The sequence below is a fragment of the Apiospora marii genome, assembly GCF_038362585.1.
Source record: "Apiospora marii strain CBS 49790 chromosome Unknown utg000012l_segment0_segment0, whole genome shotgun sequence".
Taxonomy (NCBI): Eukaryota; Fungi; Ascomycota; class Sordariomycetes; order Amphisphaeriales; family Apiosporaceae; genus Apiospora; species Apiospora marii.
Genome location: NW_027117383.1, coordinates 522,993 through 539,401, shown reverse-complemented (window position 1 = coordinate 539,401; position 16,409 = coordinate 522,993). Strand labels below are relative to the sequence as shown.

At 56.7% G+C, this 16,409-nt stretch overlaps 3 protein-coding genes across 3 annotated transcripts; 2 read left to right on the top strand and 1 right to left on the bottom strand.

The window, feature by feature from the left end:
- Positions 1–206: 206 nt before the first annotated feature.
- Positions 207–1,748, top strand: PG985_014961 (FAD binding monooxygenase; the record flags this gene model as incomplete). The annotated part of the gene is made up of 3 exons (XM_066834727.1): positions 207–908; positions 1,018–1,138; positions 1,333–1,748. The coding sequence occupies 3 exons, from the start codon at positions 207–209 to the stop codon at positions 1,746–1,748; spliced, it is 1,239 nt and encodes a 412-aa protein (XP_066677337.1).
- Positions 1,749–2,134: 386 nt separating this feature from the next.
- Positions 2,135–3,142, bottom strand: PG985_014960 (GroES-like protein; the record flags this gene model as incomplete). The annotated part of the gene is made up of 1 exon (XM_066834726.1): positions 2,135–3,142. The coding sequence occupies one exon, from the start codon at positions 3,140–3,142 to the stop codon at positions 2,135–2,137; it is 1,008 nt and encodes a 335-aa protein (XP_066677336.1).
- Positions 3,143–3,937: 795 nt separating this feature from the next.
- PG985_014959 (LovB-like polyketide synthase) lies at positions 3,938–15,943 on the top strand (the record flags this gene model as incomplete). Its single annotated transcript, XM_066834725.1, has 5 exons — positions 3,938–4,132; positions 4,185–4,935; positions 5,010–5,741; positions 5,807–13,134; positions 13,202–15,943. The coding sequence occupies 5 exons, from the start codon at positions 3,938–3,940 to the stop codon at positions 15,941–15,943; spliced, it is 11,748 nt and encodes a 3,915-aa protein (XP_066677335.1).
- Between the last annotated feature and the right edge of the window lie 466 nt (positions 15,944–16,409).

Below are 16,409 nucleotides of genomic sequence, written 5' to 3'. Positions count from 1 at the left end.
GCCGCGGAGGACCGGAGCTGGCTTGCTGGGTCAGGCCTAGCAGAAAGTCCAGCTGCTTACGGCCGAGTCATCCTGTCACATAAAAGGTGTCAGCCATATCTGATAACATTTTTTTTTTCAACTCCATTTTCGCGCACATAGACCCGGCGGCGAAAATTTCGAATTACAATACCGGTACCGCATTCCCAAGTAACTCGGAAGAAAAGATGGCTTCTGTTGATGCCGACATACTCATCATCGGCGCTGGCATCGGAGGCCTTGCACTAGGAGCCATCTTGCGGCGTCTCGGTGTTTCGTTCAAGGTCCTGGAGAGAACCGAGACCATCCAGCCCGTCGGCGCCGGCATCTCCTTGGCGCCCAACGCGCTAAAGCTTCTGGACGATCTAGGGTTATATGGAGAAATCCTCAGCCGGGGCCAAAAGCTGAAGAAGATCCAGATCGTCCGCAATCGCGTCCTCTGGAACGTGTTGGACTGGTCTCTCTGCGAGACGACGTTTGGCTATCCCGTCGTGAGCATGGAGAGACACGAGTTCCACCACATCCTGTTCGACGCCGCGGGTGGACACGACAACGTCCTGCTCGGCGCCAAGGTGGAGGAGATTGTCGACGAACCGAACCAGCCGTCCGTCGTCTTGCGGCTGCAGGACGGCAGAGCCCTGTCCGGGCGTTTTGTCGTCGGCGCCGACGGGATCCGTTCCGTCACGCGTCGCATCCTGGCCGGTTCCGCCCACGACAAATCCCACAACACCATCCGCTTCACGGGCCGCATCCACATGTCGGGCATCACGGCCCCCTTGGCGACGCTGGGGAAGGAAAACCTCGGGGTGGCCAACTGGATGCTCTACGATGATTCCATTCTGACTACGTGGCCGTGCCAGGATAACCGCCAGTGGTTCATTGGCGTCAAGGTATGCCCATTCATTCTTGCAACAATGCTCACTCTTAAATCATAATGGACACGGGATGCCATTCCCATAACGCTTGGTTTCGCTGACGTTGCATCATTTGTTCACACAGAGCGCCAGCTCCAGCGCGAATCGAGATCGGTCTGTGTGGGCTGGGACGTCACCCGAGATGATCAAAGACGTATATGGAGACAAGTACCACCCCTTTGCCGAAAATGGGGTTTTCGCCCAAAGTAAGTGGAAACACGCACGTCCACCTTTCCCTGGGAAGCTTAAACTGAGAACAACCTGGTAGTTGTCGATCAGGCCGACCGAGTTGTGGCTAGCAATGTCTTCGAGGAGATTGCATTTCCCTTCCATGTCGAAGGGTAGAGTCGCCCTCCTTGGCGATGGTAAGTCCGGTTCCTCAGCTTACGTGCGAACAAAGGAGTCTCTGACCTCGAAAAACCATTAGCTGCTCATAGCATGACATCATTCTTCGGCCAAGGAGCATGCCAGGCCATTGAGGACGCCGCGGTCCTCGGACAGTTGATCCAGCAGCGGAGAAACCAAAGCGCGTCAATGCGACGTGAGAAGCACCATGACTTTGGCGGCTACACCGAAATCAGTCGAATGCTCGCTGAATTCAGCCAACAAAGAGAAGGAAGAGTCAAGGAGCTCTCTGCGTTCTCCTCTAACTTTGCTCTCTTGCATATGGCTAAGCTCCCATACGGGCTGGGGCCAGCGATCCGAAGAATTGTGTACGGCTTTTTCCCTGCATGGGTGTGGATGTGGTATCTTAGCTGGCTGTACGGGCATCAGCCTACTGTTTCTGGACTATCGGCAGGGCACTCTGCTTTATAGATAGAGAGTCACGTCATTAGATCGATTAATCGTATTATTGCACGTCTCGTGAGAACACCTGAAAGATCCGCCTAGAGCATAGTAACCCGTCACCTGGTTTTGCATTGCTGTCGTGACCCAGAAAACAAGGGATCGTGGGTTGCCAAGTACTAAGAGAATACACATCTGATGAAAGACTTCGTATTGATGAAGCTGGGACCCACATGCGACTGGGAATGTTTTTTAGGATCTTGGATGGATACTACCAACATGCATATCTTCGAGAGAGTCACCTAAGTTTTTGGGGTTTTGCAATCGTGAGAGAGTTCAGAGATATCATTGCTCAATCCAAGAATTATTATATAATCATTCAACTTGTCCCGGGATCCAGGCTCGCTATCACTACTTCAATCTTTGGCCACCTTGATCAGAAGAGACCCAACACCCGTCCCAGAACCCCACTCCCGATGTGCAGTCTGTATTTCCTCGAGATCCCAAACATTCTTGATTGGGACAGTTATGGTGCCAGCCGCCAGCATGTCGAGGAGCGTCGTCAGGCTGGGGTGGTAATAGGACGAGTCGCGGTTCAAGCCGAAGAACGTGGTGCGTTTCCCCGTTATCGGATTGAGGTTGCGAGCCAGCATTTTGGTGAGGGCGAACATGGGGCTTCGGAGGTGCCCCTCGTCGGCGATCGAGTCCTTGTTGTTGCCGTAGGCCACGAGGATGCCCTTGGGGGACAGGATCGAGTAGCTCTCGTCGAAACTCTCGTAGCCCAGCGGGTCGAAGACGGCATGCGCGCCCCCGAGGCCCTGCATCTGGGCGATCCACTTCTTGTCCGTGTAGACGAACGGGTGGGCGCCGTGCTCCACCAGGATGGCGTGGTTCCGCTGGCTCGCGGTGCCGTACACCTCGGCACCCTGGAGCTGGCTGATCTTCATGATGGCGAACCCCACGGCGCCGCTGAGGCCGTGGACGAAGACCTTCTGGCCCCGGGCGACTTTGGCGTATTTGGTGACCATGTTGTAGGCCGTGACCCAGTCGCAAGGAAGGGCCGCCGCCTGCTGGAGGTCGACGCCGTCCTTGACCCGGACGCAGTACTTCTCGGGCTGGTTGACCAGCTCGGCTTCAGCGTCGTACTTGGTCAAGACGGCGACGATGTCGCCGGGATTGAAGATGGAGCACTCGTCGCCTAGGGCCGTGACTCGGCCCACGAGGCAGTAGCCTGGCGTGAGCGGGGCCTTCTTCATGAAGGGGTAGATTCCCTTGCGCATGTTGACGTCGGCGCCGGAGAACCCGGAGTAGAGGGTGGCAATTTGTACATGGCCTTTGGGTGGGGGCGGGCAGGTGGCGTCGGCGACCTTGAGAACGCCGACATCGCCGTACTCGGTAATGACGACTTTGCGAATCTTGGCCATGACGGACATTAGAGTATTTGCCGATTGAATGATGACTACTAAGCTTCGTACCTTTTGTTTCATGTGTGTTATTTCATTAGCTAAATATACCAAAGAGTGATGGGTATACAGGGAGAGGGCGGAAAGACTAATTGCCCGGCCTTTTGGATGCGTCGTGGCATGGAATTGTAATACACCGATGGGGTTGGCTGCAATCGGATCGTAGCTGATTGGCTCTGTCGCTCTCCGTGGTTTGACGGACATCAGCGGGCTAGGATAAAACCCAATCGAGTAAATTGACCAATCGGATGATTGTTTTGTAAGAATGTCTCATCTCTGGCGGCTGGACTTTATGCCGCTCCCCTGCAGCTGTGTTCGGCCGAGGATCTTACTCCGCCAAGATCCGAGTGCAATCCGATGCACTCGTGGCATGCGCTCACACAGTACTCAGTAGGCCATTGGCTCTTAAAACTCATGTTGCACCCAGGTGCAATCCGTCAGGAGTCAGACGTCAGACGTCAGACGTCCGTCGCCCGTCGCGCTTCGTACCATATGTAATTGGAACATCAGAAAAACACTCGTCAGCACCGCCCGTGAACGGGTGGACATGATTCTGACACTATTGTGCTAGCAATCTGGGACCAAAGGATGTTTACATGTGTAACTGTGTAAGTACTAGGCGTGACATATACGATCTTGCCTAGACTATAAGGCGGCTCTGAATCCGATAGAATGAATATGTCATTGAACTACAGTGCATCATATTATCCGTGCTTCATCAAATTCCGATAACTTGTACTGCAATCAAACCGCAATATGGCTCCTAAAGTCAACAGCAGTCACGATGACCCCAGTGTGATCATTGGGGCCGCATGCCGGGTTCCTGGAGCCAGGAACCCTAGTGAGCTCTGGGACACCATCGTCCATCAGAGAGACCTTCGTCGAAAAATGCCCGAGGATCGATTCAACGTCGATGCATTCTACCATCCCGATGGCGCGCACAAGGGAGTCGTAAGTCCAACGCTTATCCGGCTATACTGTGAGACTGCTGACCGTATCCCAGACGAACGCCCGGTACGCGTACTTTCTCGAGGACGATATCCGGGATTTCGACGCCGGCTTCTTTGGGATATCTGGCAAGGAAGCTGAGGCAATGGATCCCCAGCAAAGACTGCTCCTCGAGGTAGTCTACGAAGCTCTGGAGAACGCCGGCATCGCCCTGGGCGACATTAGCGGCTCGTCGGCGTCTGTCTTTTGTGGCTCCTTTACCAATGATTACAATTCCATGTTGGTCAAAGATTTGGAGTCGTACCCCAAGTACATGGTCACAGGAACGGGAAATGCAATACTATCTAACCGCATTTCCTACTTCTACAATCTCCACGGCACGAGCGTCACTCTTGATACAGCATGCTCCTCCTCCCTAGTCTGCTTCCACCTAGCCAACAAATCGATTGCCTCCGGGGAAGCCGATATCTCCATCGTCGCAGGCTCGGCACTGCACTTCGACCCGAACATATTCGTCACCATGACAGATCTCGGCATGTTGTCTACCGACGGTCGTTGCCGCGCTTTTGACGCTGCTGGCAGTGGCTACGTACGTGGCGAGGGAGTCTGTGCCGTCATCCTGAAGCGCCAGAGCCTAGCCCAACGAGACGGAAACTCCATCAGGGCCGTCGTCCGGGCTACGGGTTCCAACCATGATGGGCGCAAACAGGGCATCACTCTCCCCAACTCGGTCGCGCAGGAGTCCTTGATGCGTGAGACCTACGAGTCTGCGGGTATCGATCCACTGGAGACCCAGTACTTCGAAGGTACGTTGAACTGAGAAAGATATAACAGGCCCCCAAAACAGACCGAAACGAGTACTAAAGTGAAAACCCCACAGCCCATGGAACGGGCACCAAGGCCGGAGATCCGATCGAGACTCGTGCAATAGGGGCCGTCTTTGGGCCCGGTCGAGAGAGCCCGCTCTATGTTGGGTCGGTGAAGACCAACATTGGGCACCTGGAGGGGGCCTCCGGCGTGGCCGGTCTGATCAAGGCCATGATGTCTTTGGAAAGAGGCCAGATCCTACCGAACATGCACTTCCAGACCCCGAATCGAGAGATCGACTTCGAGGCTTGGAGAATCAAGGTGCCGCAGGGCCTGCTCGACTGGGAGAGGCCGGCAGGTGGCGTGCGCCGAGCGAGTGTAAACTCGTTTGGCTACGGGGGCACGAATGCTCATGTCATCCTCGAGGAGTATATTGCCAACGATCACGTCATGAGATGTGCGCCTCAACAGCACGGTGCCGTCATTGCCAACGGAGTGCACGACCGCCCGTACCTCCTGCCCCTGTCGTCGCACTCGGCGGCCGGCGGCCAACTACTGGAGACGCGACTGGCGGAGTATCTACAGCACAGCTCGCCATCCGTTCCGGATCTGGCCCATACACTTTCGGGCCGACGCAACATCCACGCATACCGCTCGTTTGTCATTTCGAGCGCCCTTGATGAAGACAGCACCATATCCACCTTGTCGACCCCCCGTGCATCGGCGCCTTGGGTGCAGGCTACCAAGCTCCAAGGCTTCAGGCTTGGCTTCGTATTCACGGGCCAAGGGGCACAGTGGTTTGCTAGTAAGTTTGCTCTTCTCGACACTTCCGGAATCGCGTCATGGTTCAGCTGACACTTAATCGCCCAGTGGGACGACAACTTATCAAAGAAAGCCCGATCTTCCGACAGACCCTCGAGGCTTGCGATGGTGTTTTGCAGTCTTTACCCGATGCCCCCAGCTGGACAATCTTGGAAGGGCTTTCTCGTTCCCAGGAGGATTCCTTGCTGGGCGTGACCCTGTATTCGCAGACCATCTGTACGGCGTTGCAGATCGCCCTGGTCGACCTTTTGCGAGGCTGGAATATTACGCCTTCGGCCGTCGTGGGACATTCCTCTGGGGAGATCGGCGCAGCATACGCCGCAGGGATTCTGTCCTTTGAGAACGCCATGATCGCAGCGTACTACCGCGGCGTATATATGTCGGCCTCCACGACGGATGACTCGGTGGCGGGTGCCATGATGGCCGCTGGCCTCTCCGAGCCGGACGCCACGAGGGAACTTGCCAAGTTCACCGGCCGCTTGACCATCGCTGCTGTCAACAGCCCGAGCATGGTCACCATCTCCGGCGACGAAGACGCCATACTGGAACTCAAGACCACTTTGACAGCCCAAAAGGTATTTGCTCGTCAGCTTCAGGTGAATCAGGCTTTCCACTCGCATCACATGCTACCCCTTGCCCCCGCCTACGAGTCTGCTCTGCGGGCCAGGGGACAGCAATTCGAAGCTCAGCCGGCCACTTGTCGCATGTTTTCCAGTGTCACCTCCCGGCTGGCCGACCACAAGATCATGGGTCCTTCCTACTGGGCAAAAAACATGACCAACATGGTCAGATTTACCGAGGCCTTGACTGGCATTCTGCTGGATGAAAACGACGAGCAGAACATCGATGGCCTTGTCGAAATCGGTCCGCATCCAGCACTCAAAGGTCCCTGCAAGGAGATCGCGAAGTCGCTGAACATAGACATCCCCTACGTGGCGTCGCTAGCCAGAGGTACTCCCGATTTCGAGGCTGTTCTGAACATGGCTGGGCAGCTGTTCAGTCTGGGATACCCCGTGGATCTGAAAGCGGTGAACCAGAACCTTAGTCTCGATGTGGAAGGACAGCTCATCCGGACCTCCCCCGGAGCCAGGCTTGTCGACTTCCCCACGTACGCGTGGGACCATAAGAAGTACTGGTCCGAGACCCGCGTTATCAGGGAGCACCGGCAGCGTCGCTTCCGGCACAGCTTGCTTGGCCACATCGTGCCCGGATCAGTGCAGAAGTACCCGCGATGGCGCAATTATCTCCGGCTCTCGGAGATACCCTGGCTATCGGATCACGTCATTGATGGGAAGATTGTGTTTCCCGGGGCAGGATACATCAGCATGGCGATCGAAGCCGCGATTCGACAAGCCAGCGCAGCCACCATGAACCGAATCCAGGCGGTTTCGATGAAGGATGTCGTCATCAAAGCGCCACTAATCCTCAGCGACAACGAGGTCGGGACCGAGATCATTCTCGAGCTCAGACCAGTCACGCTTTCGGCGAAGAGCAGGTCGGATGTCTGGTATGAGTTCGCCGTCTTCTCTTTTGGCGATGCTAGTATCTGCCAGGAGCACTGCCACGGCGCCGTTTGCGTCAAGATTGGCGACCCCGAGCCGGTGGCTGCGTCGCCAGGCACCGCTTTCGACCCCGAATCTCTCCAGGTCAGGAGTAACCAATCTCGCAGCTCAACCTTGTTCTACCAAAAGTTAGCACAGATCGGGCTGGAATACGGCCAGAGCTTCCAGCTTCTCCATGACCAGGTGCAAAGTGGGCCAGGTTTCGCCATCTCGGCACTCCATTTCGACCCCAGTACATTGCCGAGAGCCACCGAGGCGGACGAAACTTGCGTTCATCCGACTCTCTTGGACGCATCCTTCCATGTCATGTTCGGTGCAATCGAGTCCTGCCTGGGTAGGCAGCTAGAAGAGTCGTTTGTCCCGTCTTTCGTGCGGTCCTTGGAGTTTTCGGGACTCTTCTGCGCTTCTCGGGGCTCGGACGTGGCGAGAGATTACAGCATCGCATCTATGACGAATATGCCGTCACCTCGTGTTGCGTCAAACCATGTCCAGCTCCGCGATGCTGGCGGCGCTTTGTGGATGGATATCCAGGGGCTGGAAGTGACCTCGCTCGGGACTGTGTCTTCGGAAGACCGGGAGGGGCGCACGCTGTTCTACCAGACGAGATGGCTTCCATGCTTTGAACTCCTGTCAACCAATCCCCACATCGAGAAACTCTCTATGCAAGATCTTGTCGATATCTTCACTCATCAGTACCCGGCCAGGACCATCTTATACTCACCTACGTCTACGGATGAGGTTTATGACATTGTGAGGCTCGTTGGGGGCGAGCAAGATCAGCGCCCGAGGGCCCGACAACTTGATATATACCTGCCGGGTCTGTCCGTAGAGGAGTCACAAAAGCTACTGTCCCTGATTGAGCAATCCAACGGCCTTGTTCAAGTTGTCTCAGAGTTAAACCCGACCTCCCAATACGATTTGATTTTGGCACCAAGAATGACGAGGTTGGACTGGAAATCTTACACCCCATTGTTGAAGGAGGATGGTGTTGCTCTCACCCCGATAGACCTTGGAGTCGGCGGTGACTTTGACATGGTGTTTTCGACTGCGTCGCTGAGCGCGATCCGACGCAATCAAGCTATCGATCCAGTCACCTACAAGAACGTCACCGTCGTGGTACCCGAGATGCCATCTGATCGAGTAGGCTCCATTCTAGCCTCGCTGCGCTCTTCATACCCCTCAGGCCTGTCCACCACGACTTTGACTCACATCTGCAACGGATACAAGCTGGACAAGGACAGTGTCGTTCTCATCCTGGCCGCTTTGGACGGGTCGTGGTGGGAAGATGCCGAGGCCTTCCGAGCCATTCAGATCATCCTGACGGATATGGCCGGGAGCAGGCAAGTCTGGTCCACGGAAGGCTCCGTTCTGGAGAGCTCGCGGCCGGAACAGGCCATGATTTCCGGCCTCATCAGGAGTTCGAGGAGCGAAAACGACCAGCTCGAGGCCGTGACGTTTGACTTCGGCCGCACTTCACCGGCCGAGTCCATCGCGAGAAATCTGTCTCGCCTTTTGAGCCCGGGCAGCTTTGATGAAGACGAGATTGCCGAGCGTGACGGTTGCCTCTTCATCCCCAAGGTGGAGGCCGATGACGAGCGAAACGTAAAGCTGCCAAACGGGCCCGGGCAAGAAACCGCCCTTCGACGGTTTGGAGAGCAGGGTCCCCTCAGCTTGGCCATCGGCAAAGTCGGCCTGCTGGAAACGCTGCACTTTGTGGAAGACAGCGAGTTCATCGACGGGACGCTCGGCGAGGACGAGCTGGAGATCGAGGTCAAGGCCTCGGCCATCAACTTCCGCGACATCGCCGCCTCGATGGGCATCATCGACGACCACAGGCTGGGCGACGAGTGCGCAGGCATCGTCACCGCCGTCGGCTCGACGGTCCGGGACTTCAGCATCGGCGACCGCGTGGTGGCGTGGCGTCCGGGGCAGGGCGCGCACCGCTCCTTTGTTCGCAACCCCGCGTCTCTATGCTACCGGCTGCGGGGAGACATGGACTTCGCGGACGCCGCGGCGCTGCCCTGCATCCTCACCACGGCCTACTATTCCCTCGTCGAGGTCGCTCGCCTCCGGGCCGAGGATACGGTCCTCATCCACTCGGCGGCCGGTGGGGTGGGCCAGATGGCTATCCAAATCGCTCAGCAGATCGGCGCCCGGATCCTAGTGACGGTCGGGTCTCCTGCCAAGCGGGAGCTACTCCGGGACGTATACGGACTTGCCGAGTCCGAGATGTTCAACTCCCGAGACGACAGCTTCGTCCAAGGCGTGCTGCAAGCGACCGGCGGGAAAGGAGTCGATGTTGTCCTGAACAGCTTGGCCGGCCCCCTCCTCCACGCCTCCTGGGGAGCGCTCAATGCGTTTGGCCGATTCATCGAAATTGGGAAGCGGGACATACACGAGAGCACGAGGATCAGTATGGAGCCGTTTCGGAAGAACGTCACCTTTGCATCGGTGGACCTGATCACCATGTTCGAAAGGAACAAGAGGCTGGGCGCCAAGGTGTTCCAAGAGTGTTGCCAGATGGTCCATGAGGGACGGATTTCGCTTCCCACGACGGTGCTGCCCCTGCCATACGCCGAGGCCCTGAAGGGATTCCGCTTGTTACAGATGGGCCGGCATACAGGGAAAGTCGTGCTTGTGCCAGGAGAGGCCGATGTGGTCCCCGTGCTCACCCCCAAGTTCCGCGACACTCGTCTCTTGGACGGTTCCAAGACCTACCTTCTGGTCGGAGGTCTCGGCGGACTGGGTCGTACACTGAGCCAGTGGTTGGTCAGGAAGGGCGCCAAAAGTATCGCCTTCTTCTCACGGTCTGGAGCGGAAAAGCCCGAGGCCAAACAGACAGTTGACTGGCTTCAACAGCGTGGCATTTCTGTTCAGGTGTTTTCCGGCGACGTGGCCAGCCTGCCCGATGTTACACATGCCATTCGCCAGATAGGCCCTCGCCTCGGGGGTGTTTTGCAGGCAGCCATGGTGCTACAGGACAACCCGCTGGACACGATGTCATTTGCACAGCTCGAGCGTTGTCTGCTCCCCAAGGTGGTAGGAACACAAAACTTGCACCTTGCCACGCTAGGATCCCAGCTGGACTTTTTCGTCTGCTTCTCATCTGTTGCCACCGTTCTTGGGTTCAAGGGCCAAGCCAACTACTCCGCCGCAAATTCCTTCCTGGACGCTTTCATGCGCCATCGGCGCGGCCTCGGTCTTTGTGGCACGACCATGAATATCGGCGCCGTGGGCGACGCCGGAGTCATTGCGGAGAGCAGCGAGCTCCAGAAGACCATGCTGCGGTCTGGGGTGGACACTCTGACCGAGCAGGAGCTCATGTATCAGCTGGAAGAAGCTCTCACGGAATCTTCGGGCTTCCGGCTAACCGCCGACGGCGTCGACAGTCATCAGATCATCACCGGCGTCGGTCTTCTCCGCCCCGACGTGTACTGGTCCTCCAAGCCTTTGCTGAGGAACCTCTACGCTAATCACAACTTTGGCGACACGGCCTCATCAGCAGACAAAAACAGGTCCATCTTAGCCCAGCTAGCAGAAGCCGGCCCGGAGGAGCGGGTGGAAATTCTTTTGGATGCGTTCATCGGCAAGATTGCCAATATCCTAGTCACTCCACGGGAGTCTATCTTGCCACACAATACCCTGTCTTCCTACGGGCTTGATTCGATCGTTGCCGTGGAGTTCAGAAAGTGGTTCCGAAAGGAAATCAACGTTGACATGGCCCTTTTCGATATTTTGGGCGCTCCGTCAATCCGGGCACTGGTTCTCAAAGCTATGTCTCTCATTGCTGCGCCGACTCCCTCTTCCGTCCGACACGCTGTTGATACGAAACGGATATCAGAAGCCAGACGGGAAGACACTCACGATGGCCAAGCGTCGTCCGATGCCGTCGGCACACCCAGCTCGGCTGTCACTGCCATTCCCAAGGCAACTAATTTCGGGTGCATCCCGCTTTCCTCCTACCAGTCAAGACTCTGGTTCCTACACAGTCTCGCGGACGACAAGTCCCGCCTGAACTTGGCCATCGTCTCGCATATGAGCGGTACGCCGTCTAGGTCCATTCTCACGAAGGCCCTACAAGAGATGGTCAACAGAAACGCGGTGCTGCGTACGGCCTACTTCGAGGGCAACGAGTTCGCCCAGCAGAAACCAGTGGACAGCTTCGAGATTGATATGGCATTTGCCGATCTATCACATGACACCTCTCCTGATGATGCGCTGTCCCGCTATGTCAAGCACGCCAAGTCTGAAGAGCTCGATCTCGAAGTGGGAGAAGCGGCGCGGTTCTCGCTGGTAAAACTTGCGGAGGCTCGCTACGCTCTGGTCAGCGTAGTCCATCACATATCAGTCGACCGCGGCTCCTACACTCAGCTCATGGGACAGCTCGTCCAGCTCTATAACGCCGTCGGGGCCGAAAAGAACTTGGGAACTGTCGCCCAGCCACCCTTGAGCTATGTCGACTTCACCCTGTGGCACAACGAATTCTTGCGTTCTAGCACGACGGTTAAGCAGGTCGATTGGTGGAAACGGGAGCTTTCCGGAATCCCCGAATCCTGCGAGCTTATGCCCTTTGCCCGGTCGCAGAGAGCTGCCCAAGGGGAAGGCACAGGCGACGTCACGGTGGAGTTGAACGATAAGCTCTTTTCGCGAATGAAGAGGCTCGCAAGGCAGGTGAACGGCACGCCCTATCACTTTGTACTGGCTGCCCTGAGAGCCTTTATCTACCGCTACACCATGGAAAGGGACCTGGTCATTCTCACCGTCGACGGGAACAGACCGCACCCTGATGTTGACGATGTTGCTGGTTTCTTCGTAAACCTCTGCCCAGTGCGACTTCCTGTGGACGACGGCGAGGATATCAGCTTCGACGCCCTTCTGCGCAAGACGAGAGACAAAGCGATGGAGGCCATCGCACATAACACGGTTCCCTTCGACGCCATTGTCGAGGCAGTGCAGACGGAAAGAAGTTCTAGCCACTTCCCGATTGGTCAGGTGGTGGTGAACTACCAGATCCACGGACCGGCGCCGCGCTTCCCGGCAACCGACTTCACCATCTACGAGACGACCATGGAAGACATTCCCACAGCCTGCGACTTGAACCTGGAGGCTCTAGAGACGGCGGATCAGGGCTTGAACCTGAGGTTCGAATACGCAACGGCTCTGTACGGAGAGGCCGACATGCGACGGTTCGCCGACAATTTCCTAACCTTCCTCACCAGCGCCATCCATGATCACCATCAACCTATCCCCGACATTGCAATGTGCGGCAGCCTCGAACTTGACAGACTCCAGGGGCAGTTTTGGAACACGGAATATGTCGCTCCCTCATGGGAGGAGGGACGCAGTGTAATTGAGAGAATCTTCGACGTGGCAATTGAGAACCCATCGGCGATAGCTATCAGAACGTCGGATGGCAGCAGCATCACGTACGGCGAACTTGTCCAAAAGGCCGAACGCATCGCCTCTTCACTGCTTTCATATGGTGTTAAGGAGGGAGAAATGGTCGGTATCCTTTTGCACCCGGGTATCGAGGCTGTGGCGGCCATGCTAGGGGTTCTAATGACTCGTGCTGGCTATCTCGCCCTTGATACCGACTTTGCGCAAGACCGGCTCGCCTTCATGGTGAATGATGCCGGTGTTAGGATTGTATTGACCGGTACAGGACACATTGAGAAAGCTGGTCACATCACCGTGAATTGTCCTCTGGTGACCGAGATATTCGATCTCGAGTCGGCGAGGTCCCACGCCCTGCTGGGCCGCGCGGGGTTGCCTCGGAGACAGCCTCAGGACCCCTTTTACATGATTTATACTTCAGTAAGCAGACCTTTGCAGCACATGTGGTAGTTGATCAGCAGTCACTGACAGGTGGTCTTTTCGACAGGGGAGTACAGGACAGCCCAAGGGCGTCGTACTGACCGAGTCCAACACAGCGCAGATGCTGACAACCCTGCACAAGGACTTTGGCTTCACCGCGAGGGATCGCTTCCTCCACCATTCTTCCATGTCGTTCGACCTATCCATCGTCCAGATCTTCTCGGCGCTGACGTGCGGCGCGAGCATCTGCACCGCCTCTTGGGAGACCCGCAAGGATCCCGCTGCCCTGGCCGACTTCATGCGCGCGCAGGGTGTCACGGTCACTTACTTTACCCCCACGCAGTACGGCATGCTCATGGAAGCCAACGCCGAGGCGCTTCGGCAGTGTGCCGACTACCGGGTCGCTTTCTTCGCCGGCGAGCGGCTGCCCGTCCGCATCGCCAAGGCCTTCTTCGACCTCGGGACGCCCGCCCTTCTCTACAACACCTGGTCGCCGAGCGAAGTGGTCGTGCAGACTACTGTGGCCAGGATTGATCGGTCAGACCTAGACGAGAACGCCAGTCTCCCGATCGGTTTCCCTCTGGACAACTGTCGCCACTATATCCTCGACGCGCGACAGAACCCCGTCCCTGTCGGCGTGGTTGGCGAGATCTACGTCGGCGGCGCCCAGGTCGGTGCCGGATACAGGAACCGGCCGAAAGAGAACTCCGATTCTTTTGTTCTCGACCCGTTCGCGACACAGGAAGACATCAAACGAGGCTGGACACGCATGTTCAAGACGGGCGACACGGGATGTTTCCGGGCCGACGGCCAGCTCGAGTTCCGCGGCCGCGTGGCCGGAGATAAACAGATCAAGTTGCGAGGCTTCCGTGTCGATCTGGGCGAGGTCGAGCAGAGGATACTTGCCGAGGCCGCGGGCCTCCAGGTCCGTCTTCTGGATGTTTACGTCGTGGCCCGACCGTACGAAGCCGAAGTCGAGGATGGCGGGGACCAGCTGATCGCCTACGTCGTCCCTGCCGATATATTTGGAACAGAAGAGGCCAAGGAGTTCTTTACATCCCTTCACTCTGCTATTGCTAAGCATTTGAATCAGTATATGCTACCCAGTGGCTACCAGCTACTTGACAAGTTGCCGGCCACCATTGGTGGCAAGGTGGACAGACAAAACCTCTTGACCAGGTTACTGGATCTCATCCAACCATCATCTATATCTTCGCTGTCGAACGATACGTGTGCTGATACTGATGAGCTACAAAGGAGCGTCCTAGCCCTCTTCCAAGACATTTTGGGCATACGGCGGTACGTCGATACGACTGACAACTTCTTCGAGAAGGGGGGCAACAGTCTGCTTCTCGCACGTTTACAAGCAAAGCTTCGCCGGGAATTCGGAACTGCGCCACCCCTTTCCAAGATGGTCCAGGAGCCCTCGGCAGCAGCGGTCAGCATGTTCATCAAGGGGAAAAGGAACGGCGATGGTTCCTCGACAAACGTGACGATCGACTGGTCCGCCGAGACAACACTCCCTCGCAAATTTGCGCCGCGCCAGACCAGTCTACGGCCAACCCGCGAGGGAGGTATTGATACCATTCTGGTCGCGGGTGCCGAGTCATCAATCGGACTGCACCTCGTTTCAAAGCTGTTACGAACTGGGCCTGGAGTCCAAATCCGTGTGCTTGGGACCAAAGAGGAACTCGAGAAGGAGGCTTTTCTGGCAAGGATGAGAGAAGAGTCTCTACTTGGGTCGAACCCGAGCGACGATAACGATATGATTGCGCGTCTGGAGTTCGTCAGCGGCACCATGATGCAGCCCAACTTCGGGCTAAGCAAGTTGACCTTCCGAGAGCTCGGAGAAGCCGTCCAGTCCATCTACTACATCGGCAATGAGGTGTCGCTGCTTCAGACTTACACTCGGCTCAAGCAGTTCAACGTTTCCCCAGTCTTCGACGTGCTCCGGCTCGCCGAAATCGGTGACACGGTATCGACAATCCACTACCTATCTACCTGGAGCGTAGCGCACCTGCAGAGCTGGTCGGCCTCGAGGCTCGGCAAGAACGCCATAGTTACGTCGGAGGAGGAGCTGACGGGTTTTCAGCCGCCTGCGGATGACGAGCTGGGTTACTTCAAGACGCGCTGGGTTGCGGAAAGTCTGCTCTGCCAGGCGGCCCGGCGCGGGTATCCCGTCACCATCAGTCGCGCCTCGGCCGTGACAGCAACGGGGGCGGCCACTCTAACCAGACCAATTTCCCGAAGGGGCGGCGACACTGGCATCGCAACGGACCCCAATTTGGACCAGTTCAGCACGGGCATGATCACGCAGATGATGGAGACGGGCGTTGTGCCCCGTCTGGAGGCGGCGCATCTCGGCTCCCCGTCGCCAGCATTTGCGGTCGACGTCGTGCCCGTGGAGTACCTGGTGTCCGCGCTTGTCGCGCTCACAAACAAGGCTCCACAAGACCCTGGGCTGCCCCCGGCGGCGGAGATCTATCACATTGGCAACCCGAAACCCCTCAAACTAGAGGATCTGCCCGCCGTCATTCTCCAGGCCCGACCCGAGCTCAAAAGTGTCCGCCAGGTCACTCCCGACGAGTGGCTACGGACCATTGAAGCCGGTGGGAACGGGTTGGTGGACAAGGCCCTGGCGGTCAATGTGCAGTCTGCCGTGCTGAGGGAATACATAAGGCGGGGCCACATTATGTTCTCGCTCGACGGGACGAAGACACGGAAGATCCTTGACCGCGTGGCTCCGGTTCTTCAGGCGACGTGCCCTGTCGTTGATAGTCGACTTCTGTTAGATATGGCGAATCATTGAGGCCGAGGATAAGCGTGTAGAGGAGGAACATGGGAGATGGCTGGTCAATTTTATTTTGCATTCATGTATACTCAACGCCGGCAGTGACTCGTCATATTGTTCCGGAAATTGCTTGTGGTCGCTTTATAGATTCAGTATTGGTGCGGACATTGGGAAAGCTCGTTTTTTTTTTTTTTTTTTTTTTTTTTTTTTCTTTTTTTTTTTTTTTTTTTTCCTTTCACCCGGCTGCTGGCAGGTGCAGCTTCGTCCCCACCAAAGGAAGTCTCGGCCCTGCCTGAACCTAAACATTGATTTAGGAGATGAAATACACCTCGCGCTCTAGCCGCCACATGCCGTTGTGCTTGTCGCTTGCTGAGTGGATGCAAAAGACGCCAGTGGTGGCTGCGCTGCAATGCATATGCTGGGTGACGTCAAGTTCATTCTCAGTTGATGCACCGCCACTCTGACTGCAGAGCCAAGGCATATC